Source organism: Pundamilia nyererei, unplaced genomic scaffold (assembly GCF_000239375.1).
Source record: "Pundamilia nyererei isolate P.nyererei 1_Seehausen unplaced genomic scaffold, PunNye1.0 scaffold00189, whole genome shotgun sequence".
Lineage (NCBI taxonomy): Eukaryota > Metazoa > Chordata > Actinopteri > Cichliformes > Cichlidae > Pundamilia > Pundamilia nyererei.
This window is the reverse complement of record NW_005187590.1, coordinates 528,992-541,738: the sequence shown is the minus strand read 5'-3', so window position 1 is coordinate 541,738 and position 12,747 is coordinate 528,992. Positions and strand designations below refer to the sequence as shown.

At 40.1% G+C, this 12,747-nt stretch overlaps 1 protein-coding gene across 2 annotated transcripts in view; it reads right to left on the bottom strand.

The window, feature by feature from the left end:
* Positions 1-690: 690 nt before the first annotated feature.
* The window catches only part of LOC102201770 (atlastin-2), a 36,349-nt gene continuing 24,292 nt past the window's right edge, over positions 691-12,747 (bottom strand). The window contains exons 6-14 of one of the 2 annotated variants that reach the window (XM_005747109.1): positions 12,315-12,371; positions 11,936-12,028; positions 11,585-11,723; positions 9,144-9,271; positions 8,959-9,015; positions 8,586-8,657; positions 7,862-8,293; positions 4,956-4,970; positions 691-1,509 (exon numbers count right to left, since the gene is read on the bottom strand). In XM_005747109.1, coding sequence (XP_005747166.1) covers positions 1,399-1,509; positions 4,956-4,970; positions 7,862-8,293; positions 8,586-8,657; positions 8,959-9,015; positions 9,144-9,271; positions 11,585-11,723; positions 11,936-12,028; positions 12,315-12,371 — 1,104 coding nt within the window. In that variant the 3' untranslated portion in view covers positions 691-1,398. The remainder of the gene's footprint in view (positions 1,510-4,955; positions 4,971-7,861; positions 8,294-8,585; positions 8,658-8,958; positions 9,016-9,143; positions 9,272-11,584; positions 11,724-11,935; positions 12,029-12,314; positions 12,372-12,747) is intronic. The other variant, XM_005747110.1, reaches the window with a different exon arrangement.

Genomic DNA, 12,747 nt, shown 5'->3' with positions numbered 1-12,747 from the left:
GACAACGAGGAATGATGAAGGGAAGAGAGCTTAAGTTTAATAATAAACGCCCCCAAAGCTAAATAATAAAAATACTCTACATTGCTAACCTGAGCTACACTGGAGAATAAAAATGAAAGTTTTACTCAAATACTGGCAGTCAGGTTAAGAGGACCAAGTAGCAGAAAATGTATAGAAGCTGGAGATCCAGACATAGATAAACTTAATAGAACATTTAGTAAGACATCTTTCTTGGTAGGTCAAGTAGAGAGCTGGAAATGTCTCAGATCTGTTGAACAAATATTTTGGTCACTCTATGCTAGTCTGCACTGCAAACATACATGAGTCTGATACCTCATATCTTGCTGTTGGAAAGCAAGCAGGACTCTGACAAAGCCGAGTATTAAAAATAAAGAGTATCTGGAGGTAAACACGTCAAGTCATAATCCACTTAAAACAGTAAAAAAAAAAAAAAAAAAAAAAAAAAAAAAGAACTGACAGACACTGTCTTTTGTCAATCGGTACAATACACCTGCAGATCATTCTACTAAGGTGAATACTTAAGTGCTGAGCTGGTTTTATCAAAACTTTGCTTCCTTTACTTTCAGCTCTTTCCCAGATCCAGACAAACTAATTAAGGTAACTATAGATTACTATCTGAACTAGCTTGATAATAAAATTAAAATCCTTTCTTAACCTCAGAAAATAACAAAAACAAAAAAACAAACAAATTGCTGCATAACTGTCATTTCCATCTTTTTCAGAAAAGGTTCAATTGAAGTAAGACTTTAAAAATCACTTAATAATGAAGAGAACTGGTTGGAGCCCTGACCTGAAATCATGTTTGTTCATGTCACAGGGTTATTTTATTGTATACACCCTACATAATGTGGATTGAAAGTTTTTATGGCTGATATATGTTCAGCAGAGTCACAAGAAACACTAAGAGAGTTTCTACGAGTAACACTGTAAACTTTGGTTGTGACAACTATTTGTATTGCCGCCCAGCGACACAGAAACCTGATGAAGACAAGAGGAAGTACCGCAAAGAGAGAAGTGAGGAGGGTCTGGTGACATGCTCTTCATACATACATTCAGATAAACGGGGATTAATAATGTGCAGTCATTATTTGACAGGTAACCACACCTGGTATAATGGTGTAAGAATGGCCACCCACACTAAGAATCATAACCCTCGTTGAGAATAAAATACATCATACCACTTTGTTCAGAACTACAGCGTGCCCTTAAACCCACAGCCAGCATGGCGAGGAACCATCATCTATATCCAAAAAACCAATCTATTTATACATTTCAAATCATTTTAAAACAGGGCAGAAGGTGGATGTGACAGGAAAAGGGAAGAGAGAGGGGGAGAGGAAAAAAAACCCAACATGACAGGGAAAACATGGTGTGCTGCTAATTTTTCTTCTTGATGTTGTTGTTGGAGGTGAGCCGGGGCCGTGGTGTTGGGATAAAGCTTCCAAACAGGACTCGACTTCGGGCCACCTCAAAGACTTTGGAGAAGATCTGGAGGAAAAGGAGAAGGAAGAGGTCACATCAGACTTGAAGTTCTCTATGCATTGGGTAACACAATCTCCACTTTGACCAACTCTGCTCCAGCTCAAAATCCCATTCTCAACGCTGCAGTAATTATTCATCTTTTATCCCATTACAGTTTAATATTTATTTACCAATCACATACAGCCAGCTCTGGCTCATTTTACAGCAGCCTTGATGTCAAAATGTGTGCAAATAATGTTGCTAGGCAACCTGGTATGCCACAATAGCTGCTTTATACTGTTATATTGTTTCTATGGTGTGAAAATGATGTCCTGGGTTGTTTTAATTTTTTCTTCTTTTGAACCCTCACCCCTCAAAAATCAGTATTTGATGAATAAGCCCATTTCAGTTTCACTCAACACATAACGTAATGAAATCAAAGCTACTAATTATTACTCCTGTACTGTATGCGCAATCAAAACAGTTTACTTTTGTTAAATTTTATTAGGCTAACTGGACTTGTTTGGAGAGGAGGTAGCTGCTGTCTCAATATAGCAGGATCACTTGAGGCTGGGTCTAAAGGTGAATATTTTAAAAGTGTTATGGACTGTTAAAATGCTGCACAGCATTAAAGAGCATTTTTAGAACCTGGTACAAAGAATGGTGTTAGCCTCTTGCTCCATAACAGCTGTTTTCCAAGTTATCTTGGAGTAATATAGGTAAAGCTTTATGTTGGGTGTGTAGTAGTTTGACAGGTGTGCCACCAAATGGAGTTATAGTCAGCATCTATCTACAAGGATTTTTATACATTATTAAAAAAGGAATTATATGATGCATATTATGGCTCGAGTTTTGGGCAAATCCCCAAGGAAGGCATCACCAAGAAGTGATGACTGTACGTTACAAAGGTTAAAGACTGTTGCAAATATATAATTGGTGGTCAGCGTGACGGATATACTGGCATAAATGCCACGGAATGTCAGGAGAGGAGATCGGAAGAAATTCGAGATGATGAGAGAACTGGAACACTGAGCTCTAGTGAAGCATGCTGTGATTTCTAGCATTGGAGGTAATAAGTTTAGTTTATTTCACTGGATCAACATCGTCCCGTGCCCTTCCCTCCTGCTGCTACTCCTCCCCCTCTCCCTGAATTGTACAGTTTGATGGCTCAGGGAACAAAGAATTTTTAGCCCTGCTGGTTCTGCTGCTGGGGAGGAGCAGCCCGTCGCTGATCCGGTTTCTCTGTGGTTTGATGACAGTTAGCAGAGGAAATTTCCACAGTACTTTTCTCTGCCACTGTTACCAGAGAGTCAGTCTAGCTTCATGCCAACCACAGAGCCAGCCTACCTTCGCCAGCCTGGAGGAATCCTTTTTGGATGTACCATCCCTCCAGCACGCCACCACGTAAAAGATCAAGCTGGCAACCACTAACTGGTAGAACATCCACAGGAGTTTCCTGCAGATGTTTAAGGAGTGCAGAGACATGCATGACACATCTCTGAGTTGTTAAGTCTAAAGTGCATAGGGTGAAGGGAAGAGGGGCCAGCACTGTGCCCTACGGTGCACCAGTGCTGCTCAGTCCTTCAGCTTGACATACTGTGGTGTCTCGGGGAGGTAGCTGCTTATCCAGGTCACCAGGCAGGGGTCCACTTCAATCTGTTCAAGTTTTTCCTGGAACATAATTGGCTGGATGATATTGAAAGCACTAGAGAAGTCCAGGAAAAGTATCCTGACTGTGCAGCAGCCATGGACACAGCAGGCCCAAAGGCAGGGGGACTTCCTGGGTCAAAGCCAGTTCTCTCCTCACCTGGTCTGCAGTTATGCAGGGAGAGGACTGTGGGGAGGGGAGGAGGAGAGGTATGTCCTCTGTGTCAGGTGAGGGTGCCAGTGAGGGAGAGAGACTGCAATGAGCAGGGTGTGGAGTGTGCAGCAATGTCATGTGGAGAAAGGAGTTGGGGGAGGGCACTGTAGTGAGGTGGGACAGTTGGTTGTTGGTCATACCGATTGAAGAAGGTTACCAAGAGTTACTTGGCTCCTCCAATGTCTCCTCTATTGTACCACCCCTCGTCTTGTGTCCTATCCTTTATTCTGTAGGCCACCTTCTTCCCGTTGAGGATAGCCTTGACCTCCTGTGTTATTCAGGAGGTGTTGTTAGGATAACAGCGTACTGTCTTGACAGGTGAGACCGCGTCCACACTGACAGCCTGCAATCCCTTCACTGTCCTCATCATGTGGATCCAGCAGCATATCCCAGTCAGTGGATTCAAACAGTCTCTCAGGGCACGCTCCACTTTTGGAGACCTATTTCCTGATGCAGTGTGTTGAAGCCGACGGCCTTTTAAACAGGAGGTAGGTGTAACTGTGAGGATTTTCTCCAAGACACATACATCAGTCACCTGGTAGTGCTCTGTCTTTACACTCCCCCGAGTGCAGATGTGAACTCCCTCAGCAGATATCTGTTAGCCTGCGGTCATCCTAAGAGTTTTAGATACCTGCATTCTATGAAGGAGGACTACAGAACAACCCAGCATTCCTTTGGCAGCTGTGCAGTAAAATGGTAATGGAGGAGCAGCTAAAGATGGAACTGCAACTATTTTTCAGCAGGACATGAAATGACGGTAATAGACAGGTTCGAGGAATGATGGACAAGGCTAAACAACTATTATTCACTAGAAGTTGATTCCAAGAAGTTGATTCTGTGTATCTGGCCATGAGTACAATTTACAGAGAGTTAAGGAATGGTTGCAATCACGGAATTGTAAGGTGGAGAAAGATCACCATCTTTGCCATGGTGCTGATGGCCATTGATCAATGGTTATTGATCAATAGTTATGACAATTTGCATATTAACGATCATTAAAACTGGTCTTGACAGCCCATTGTTTGTCACTGGTGCTAATTTCAGTGATTATACAAATGTTGGGGAAACCTGCAGGTAGGTGAGACTGAAGAAGTCACTTGGATGAGTGACAAAACATTTCTCATGCTGAAAATGACATGTCCAGAATAACAGAATGAACCTTTAGAGATTTCCTTTTCTGGATGATTGAGCATGCATCAAGACATTAGTTATTATTGTCACTGGTCAGTACCAGACTTACTAGTTGTTTAATCTAATTGTTAACATTTTAATTGATGCTCAATGCTAGTAAACTGTTATGTCCTAAATGTTATGCCTCCCTACCTCCTTCACATCAAAAACACACAATAGGTGTCAATGGGTGTTTTGACAAAAATGAGAACACAACCAATTCGTAGTGCAGGGGGTCAATTATAGACAGAGAACAGGAAGGGGAGTGTATGAGATGTGGCCAAGCTCCTGAAATTCAAATAATTATCTAAATAAAAAGTTCATTGATAAGTCTTAGTGGTTTTGATTGTGATTAAAAATAAATAAATAAATAAAATCTAACATATCTCCCTAGTCCTGCAACTATTAAAAAAGGAAAGATATACGTGAAGCAAGGGCTCACCTTTCGTGGAGTCCTCTGGAAGCATTAAGGGGCAAATATGAAAGATTAATCAAAAAAGCAAGAACAGAAAAACCAAAAATGTCAGAACTATGGTAGTGAAGCTAATTTGGGGAAGGTGGGTTGGAGCACCATGTCAATGTTTCTTTGACAGAAAGCACTTACTTGGAAAAAAGAAAAAAGCGCCTGTATAAATAGCCGCGAATGGGTGAATGAGGCAAGTTGTATAAAATGCTTTGAGTGCTTAGGAACAGTAGAAAAGCACCATATATGAACCAGTCCATTTACGATGTAAATGTACCAGTTTACCATGTATCAGTGTCAGTCACACTTGCGACTAATGCTTCAACTTGTTTAAAAAAAGCAAGCTGTTGCTGCTCCCATTCACAGCCATTTGTTTTTGACTGCGACAAATCTACAGCAAAGCTACAGAAGAATTAATTTTATTCTTTATTGGGGCTGCTACTGAACTATTATTAATATTAATAATTAAAGTTAATAATTAAATAACTATAAATAAATCTACATCCTCAGAACATCTTTTCTGCAGCAGGAAACATTACATCGAAGTACAAAGAAAAACCTCACTTTTGCATACATTTTTTCTTCAAGGTCCTTTAAAGCCTTACAGAAACAGTCACTTATTTAATAGCACACGTACACACACAAAATATATCTCATCTGGGAGTCAAAGCTGTCAGAACCTTCATTGAAGTTCTACGTATATCTTGCACCTTATTGTGTACTGTTCTTGTGTTCTATGCTTAAATATTGAAAAATAAAATATTCAGTAAATTAACCTCCAAGGACCTGGCATCCACATATGTGGACATCACATTTTGGGATGTCTAGACCAAAATACTTAATTTTTCTCTACAAGGGCCTGATATTCACTTACGAGGACAGTATACTGCCACTGTTCTATCAAAATTCAAAACAAATATCGTCATATGTAGATCTCATTTTTCTTAGAAACAAAAATTAGGTAAAAAAAAATCTGGTAATTCTTTGTTTTTACATTCATCAGGTCCCAATCAGCCCAAATATCAAAGAAAAATTAAAAATGCATGCCATGAAAGAGTTCGGGTCTTAGGAGGTTAAACTCCTGACAAATAGAGGTACTTGAATTTTAAATAATAAAATTTAGACAGTTGATGATGGCAATCACCTCTCACTTTTGAAAACTTTTGAGTGAAGCATAAAAGGTGGGGAGAAAACATTGATATACCATGACCTAAATGAGAACCTACATAAAAATACTGATATACAGTGATGGGAATAACGGGGTTACAAGTAACGGCGTTACTAAGGGCGTCACTTTTTTCAGTAACAAGTTATCTAACTAATAATTCCTATTGTTACAACGCCGTTACTGTTACTAAGAAGAAAATACGGTGCGGTTGCGTTACTATTTTTCAACAAGCAGACGGTTGAAGCTGTCTTCAGCTTACCACATCTTATATCAGTTGTACGAAAGTAGCTGTAAGTAATCTGGGCGCTACAGCTTCAAGCAGCTGCGTGCGCTCTCGCAGGCGGCAATCACTTTCTGGCAGACGATGACTTTTTGGCACAACACCTGGAGCTAAGGGGGCAAAACAATCGCATGAGTGCTGCTGTTTGACTGAGGAAGAATAAAGTAGTCGTGGTAAGCCAATCACACGACCACTTCAAGATGACAAAGCAACAAGGTGCCAGTTTTTAAATTGTACTGATAGACCACGTAAAACCAGAGTCATGATAAACAATATATACGTGGCGTTTTTTCCTCAACAGTTTTGTAACGTTTACTGTCTAAGGACAGTGCAGCGAGCACTCTCTGCTTATGACCAAAAAACAAAAAAAACAAGAAACAGCCCTTTGGTGTTGGTGGAAAAATGCACCATGACGACCAATCAAAAATGATATGGCAACATGACATTTGGCTGTTTAGGAAGAGGGGGGCGTTTTAGGAGTGACGGCGAGAGAGAGAGAAAGACAGCAGAAAAAGAGAGAGAGCGAGTTTTGAGATGTGAGAGATTTGTGACGTTTAGTGTGTTTGGAGTGTGTAGTTAATGTGTTGTCTTGTGCAGTTAGCGTGTAGCGTTTTGAATATTTTTGCGTTGTGTGTCAGAACAATGAGGCGACTGCGGTCTCCAGGTAGAAAACAGGAGGAGTGATATACCTCCTGCTGTCAGACCTGCAGGTATCAGGCTGTGATGTTCTCCTTTATAGTGGACAGACATTTTTGGAGTGGCACAAATAATTTGTGTGGCATCTTATTGAATGCAGAACAGCTGATTGTTATGTAAATAGTTTGAAATGGTTATTTGAAAAAGGGTAAAAGGTAAATGGACACAAATAACTTTGTTGTTTGCAAAACTTGCATAGGATTTTGAAATTGACCATTTATATTTGCATTTAAAGTTATGAAATATGATTCAATAAACATGTTTGAGGTTGTTACAGTAAAAAATATAACCTTCTCTACTTTTTTGTCTGATTTTAGATCAACTGGGTTAATACAGAATGTCAAAATGAAAACATAACTGTAAATTCAGACACGTGAGGTTTTGCTGAAAAGAATGATACCAAACAAGGCAAAGTAAATAGTTTTTAAAGGTAAAATGTGGAGGGCAAATCAAAAGTAGTTAAAAATGGCCAATTATACCCTGGACCCCAGAGGGTTAAACATTTTTTAAAGTAACGCAATAGTTACTTTTCAAGTAATTAATTACTTTTAGAATCTTGTAACTCAGTTACTAACTCAGTTACTTTTTTAAAGAAGTAACTAGTAACTATAATTAATTACTTTTTCAAAGTAACTTGCCCAACACTGCTGATATACTCAATCAATCAGTTAATCAATCATTCACTGACATAAAGATTAGAAGAAATTTGCACCACTTGTAATGCAAAGATTGTCCTCTCACCTGTTCCCAGAGGGTTTCAGCCACCTGGTCAATGAATCCTCCGACCTCGCGAAACTCTCCAGAGTATTTAACATAGGCCCAGATGCAGAGTGCTGTCAGAGCCAATCCCATCACCAGGTTGCACAGCGTGGCCACAGAGCTAATGCCCACAAAGCCGGTGACAACTGACACTATGTACATGACAAACATGACAGCAAAGAGTGTGGCGGGCGTCCGTGCAGCGTAGAAGATGTTCTTTCCATCATTCTGCTTGCTGAAGTTGGCATAGGCCTCATCGAGTTCTGCCTCCAGCTTCTCCTGGTAGCGCCGGCAGAAATCTTCTCCGCCCATCTTCTTGACAGAGCGGAAGCACCGCACGGAAGCCTGCCGTAGCTCCACATGACGGCGCTCTAACTCTGCTGGGGAAATGTATGGTTTGTCTCCACCACAGATCTGAGACCAGGACAGGAAATACAACAAAAAAATTAACTGAATTCATCAAACAAAACCTGGATCTCTGATTAAATGAACAGGAAGTAACAGTGTTTAGACAATGATCAAACTTCTGGCACAAACTCATGTTAACCACATATTTTGTGGTTATATGTGTACTCTTCACAAATCAATCAGAATTGAGAGTCAGGAGTTACATTACTTTAGTCTGACATCCAAGTTCTGAGGTGTCTGGATCTCAAACTCTCCAGATCAGCTTAAATCCATGTCCCTCAAAATGCCATATGTTTACCTGCTCCATGCTTTTGTTGTATATGTCTTTGGATCCTGCTACAGCTGCAAGGTTATTTGCTTCAGCTGTTGCCTAAAAACCAGAGGACAAAACATTGTGCAGAAACAATCTTTATCACACATTAATCAATACAGAAAGTTTTTAATTAAACTGAGATTGAGTGCAGCCTGATCTGAGGCATGTGGTGTTGTTGTTTTCCTTTAAAGCAAATGTATCAACTTGATACTTGATTGAAGATGTAAAATCTTCATAATAAACAGACGCCATTCACTTCTTAATCTCAGAGACACTTACTCTTCTGATTACAGATCATAATGTAAACTGTCCAGGAGATGGAGCCATCTAACAGTGAAACTGAAGGAGCTGAACCAACCTGGAGCATTGATTTGGGATGAGGGAGTTCCTCTCCCTGATAGATCTTCATGTAGGCCTGCAAATACAGCAGTAGGGTAGGGAACATTTTTAGAAATTTGACAATACAATCAACCAAAACGGATAGCTTTTTCTGTGGCTTTCAACCAAGTCTTACATAGATGACTTACTGACGAGTAAACTCACTTTGAAATAGTGCAGCAGATCTCTGCAGGTAATTTTGACTCCTCCAATCTCTTTTTCCACTAGATTTTCTGGAGCAAGCAGCGCTGGAACGAGGTTCAGCAGCTCCTTCTGGAAGTCCCCATCAATATCTGAGTGACACACCAAAAACATATTTACCCCCCACCCCAAAAAAAGTGTATAATAGCTTCTCCTGGTGGAGAAGCACTGAGTTGTGTGCATTCCATGTTTATCCCTGAGGGGTCAATTAGATCCCTCCTGCAAATAAATAATTTCCTGAGCAAGCCAAGTTGTTCCTTTATATCCATATTTTCGCATTTTAAGTAAGACTTGACCAAATATAGGTTTTTAGGTGTTATATTAATTAGATCGTCACAGTCTGTAAATTGAAATTCACATTAGAATAAACAAACAAACAAAGGGTACAACAAATGACACATAATAGCTAACACATCTAAAAAAATTAACATTACAGAAAAACATGGTGAAAAGTTATAAACTATTTTTGGGTTGTAATATTTGGTTGCACTGACACAAAGATGGCATATAAACATGCACTCCCTGCCAAACAGATTGAAGAGCTGATCATCGACATTTTAAATATTGATCTCACAGCTGGCTACAAAAACGTATACAAAACACTTTGAATAATTATTCTAAAAAGCAGAACAGTCAAAGCTCATCATTATATTCATATCTGCCCCTGATTACCATGCCTACACCCTCTTACCCAGGGTCATTTCACTCTTTATTTGCTTTGATTAGTTCAGTACAATCTTCACCACAAAATTCAAGAAGAATTATCCCAAAATACTGTTGATGGCTACCAAAAGCATCTGGTTGAGTTGCAAAAAACAAAAAAAAATCGATCCAGGATGAGGTCAGTCTGGTCTTGAAGTTTTGTGCGACTGCTCTATCTACTAGAAGGTGATGTTTCACCCCTCTAGTGTTCCTACCAATATATAATAAATGGTAAATGGCCTGTATTTGTATAGCGCTTTACACTACATTCAGTCATCCACCCAGTCACACACACATTCACACACTGGTGATGGCAGCTACATTGCAGCCATAGCTGCCCTGGGGCGCGCTGACAGAGGCGAGGCTGCCGGACACTGGCGCCACCGGGCCAATATATTATATTATTACATACAAAAACAGAAACAAACTGTCTGTCCTTTAAGCTCAGGTCGGGCCTAGGAGCCCGAGGATCCTATGCACTATCCTAACTATCCTAGGACTGCGCTCTTCTGGACACAGAAACCTGATATAATTCCTGGAATGTGCTAGAGCTGCTCCCCAAATTTGGGGGTCACTGCTCTGAGTGTTTCGATTACCTTCAGTGTCTTCTATAGGTCTTCTCTCAGCCTGTTTCCTTTCTCGAGCTTCTTCTGTTCATTCTTCCTGAAGTTGCTTTTGCTACATCTATCACACGGCATTTTTTCTCTGTTTGTTCACTACTACTATATGCATGCATAGTTACATATTATAACATGTAACATACCATTACATTACATATTCCTCCACTCGCATAAATTCAACAAACTGCACACATAGAACTCAGCAGCCATGGATTAAAAAAGGAAGAGTTTCTACTTTCCAAGACATCCTGCATGTTTGTGCCCTTGCAAGTACCTCTGCTCTGAGAGATTTTCAGGATTAAAGCATTAAAATACTGACACCTATGACACTTTTCACTACTTCCACTGCTACACTACAAACAATAACTGCTGATAGTTAATTTGGCAAAAGTCATTTTCAAAATCGTAAATGGTACATAGACAGTGGTTTAAAACAGTTCTTGTGTTGCTTCCACAGTGTAATTTAACACAATAACCTTAACTGTCCAAAGTGAACAATCACATTAGGACCCCTTTTCTTTTGGGCTTCCATACAGTCAAAACTCAGGTGATTTGAGCGAGCTTGATTTGGTTTCAAGAACAAAGAGTTACCATCAAGAGCATAATGGAGCAGCCCTCATAAACTAGCCACTTGTGTGAGATGCCGTCTTTGTGCACAAGTTCTGTGCACGAAAATATACTTGCACAAGTGATCATCAATACCTGCACAGATGGACAGATTTACTTGTGATTATGCTATTTCTCGCACAGCTTTTGATGTAAATATCAATCTATAGCGCAGAACATTCAGAGGCTACAGCACAGCTGGAATAATAAGGTGGCCACGCTATTGATGTCAAAACACAAAAACTCCTCACAATGTTCAGGTCTCCACCCAAAGCTAAGCATCCTGAGGGTCGATGAGCAATAAAAAAAGGGAGGGCAAGGATTAGTTAGTGCCAGAGCAACAATCCAGGAGCATCCATAATCGGGAGAGGGCCCAGCTTGAGGAACAGAGAAATACCACCCTCCAAGGGGTGAGGAAGAGAACATACACACGAAAAGAAGATGAACTGACCTTTGCTATTACAAGTTCTGTTATACCTGTGAGCCGCCCATCGAAATGAGGATTGGTGGCCACCTTGAGGCCAGGGTGAGGCAACAAGAAACAGCTGATTTTGGAGAAGCAGGAGTGGATGTGTCTGCGGACATTCTGGAGCTCCTCGTGTTGGTTCTGTTTCACCTGAACACAAGCCAGGCACTTCAGTTAATATCTGATTTACTGCACTTAAAACAAATTAAAACAATGTGAAATGTAAAAAACCGTGGAGATGTTCGACAGAAGATTGCCTCTATATATAGTAGGTAGGCAGTTTCCACCTGCTTTACATCCACTGCCACGTGACTTTGTTGATCTATTAAGTCAGGCTGTTAGGGTTTAATTATTCAACTCACCTGCAATCGTTTATCCAAGAAGCCCCGCCCTCCCTCCAGGCCGTATGGATGTTCATATGGGTAACTCCAATCTCTGATTAGGAACATCAGTCTCTTAAAAAACAACATTTAAATTATTATTCAGCATGGACATCAATGTGTGACTTTCAGGTGAAGAACATCTAGAAATGGATAAGAGTGTGCAACAGTTAAAACTCAAGCAGTATGTGCTGGTATGAAGAAAAAGATTGTTAGAAGCTTTGACCAGGAACAGACATGAAGACAAAATGTTTTCCTTTCATGACTTTACAAGTACTGATACAACAAGACAAAGCTTGTTTTAAAATTAAAAGAAACCTCCCTTATATATTTTAAGGACAATGACCATAGTATGGCAGACCTGAAAGGGTTTCTCATAGACTTCCTCCATGGCCAGTCGTCCATATTCAGTGAAGAGCTGAGGAGACAAAACAAGCAAAAAAAGCCTAGAAAACAGAAGCAGCTATAAAATATCAAGAAGTACAAGAACAATTGTTTGCATATCTGATTGTTTGATAAGCAATGCTTAATGCTATTTGTCAGGGTCTGTTTTAACATCAAGAATAACAATCTGAAGAAGAAACTGTGTCCCAGAATTCATAGCGTGGCCCTGCTCAGTTTCCAACAATGGTGGCAGCTAGTTAGTTTAATATTACTCTTATTATTCTTTCTGGGTCACAAAATAAACGTTTAACATATTTTCAGGCGAGAATGTAGCTGTGTAAACTTCAAATATCTGCTCAGTTTATCAGGACACCACATATTTTCAAAAGTGCTCCGACGTTTTCGGAGAC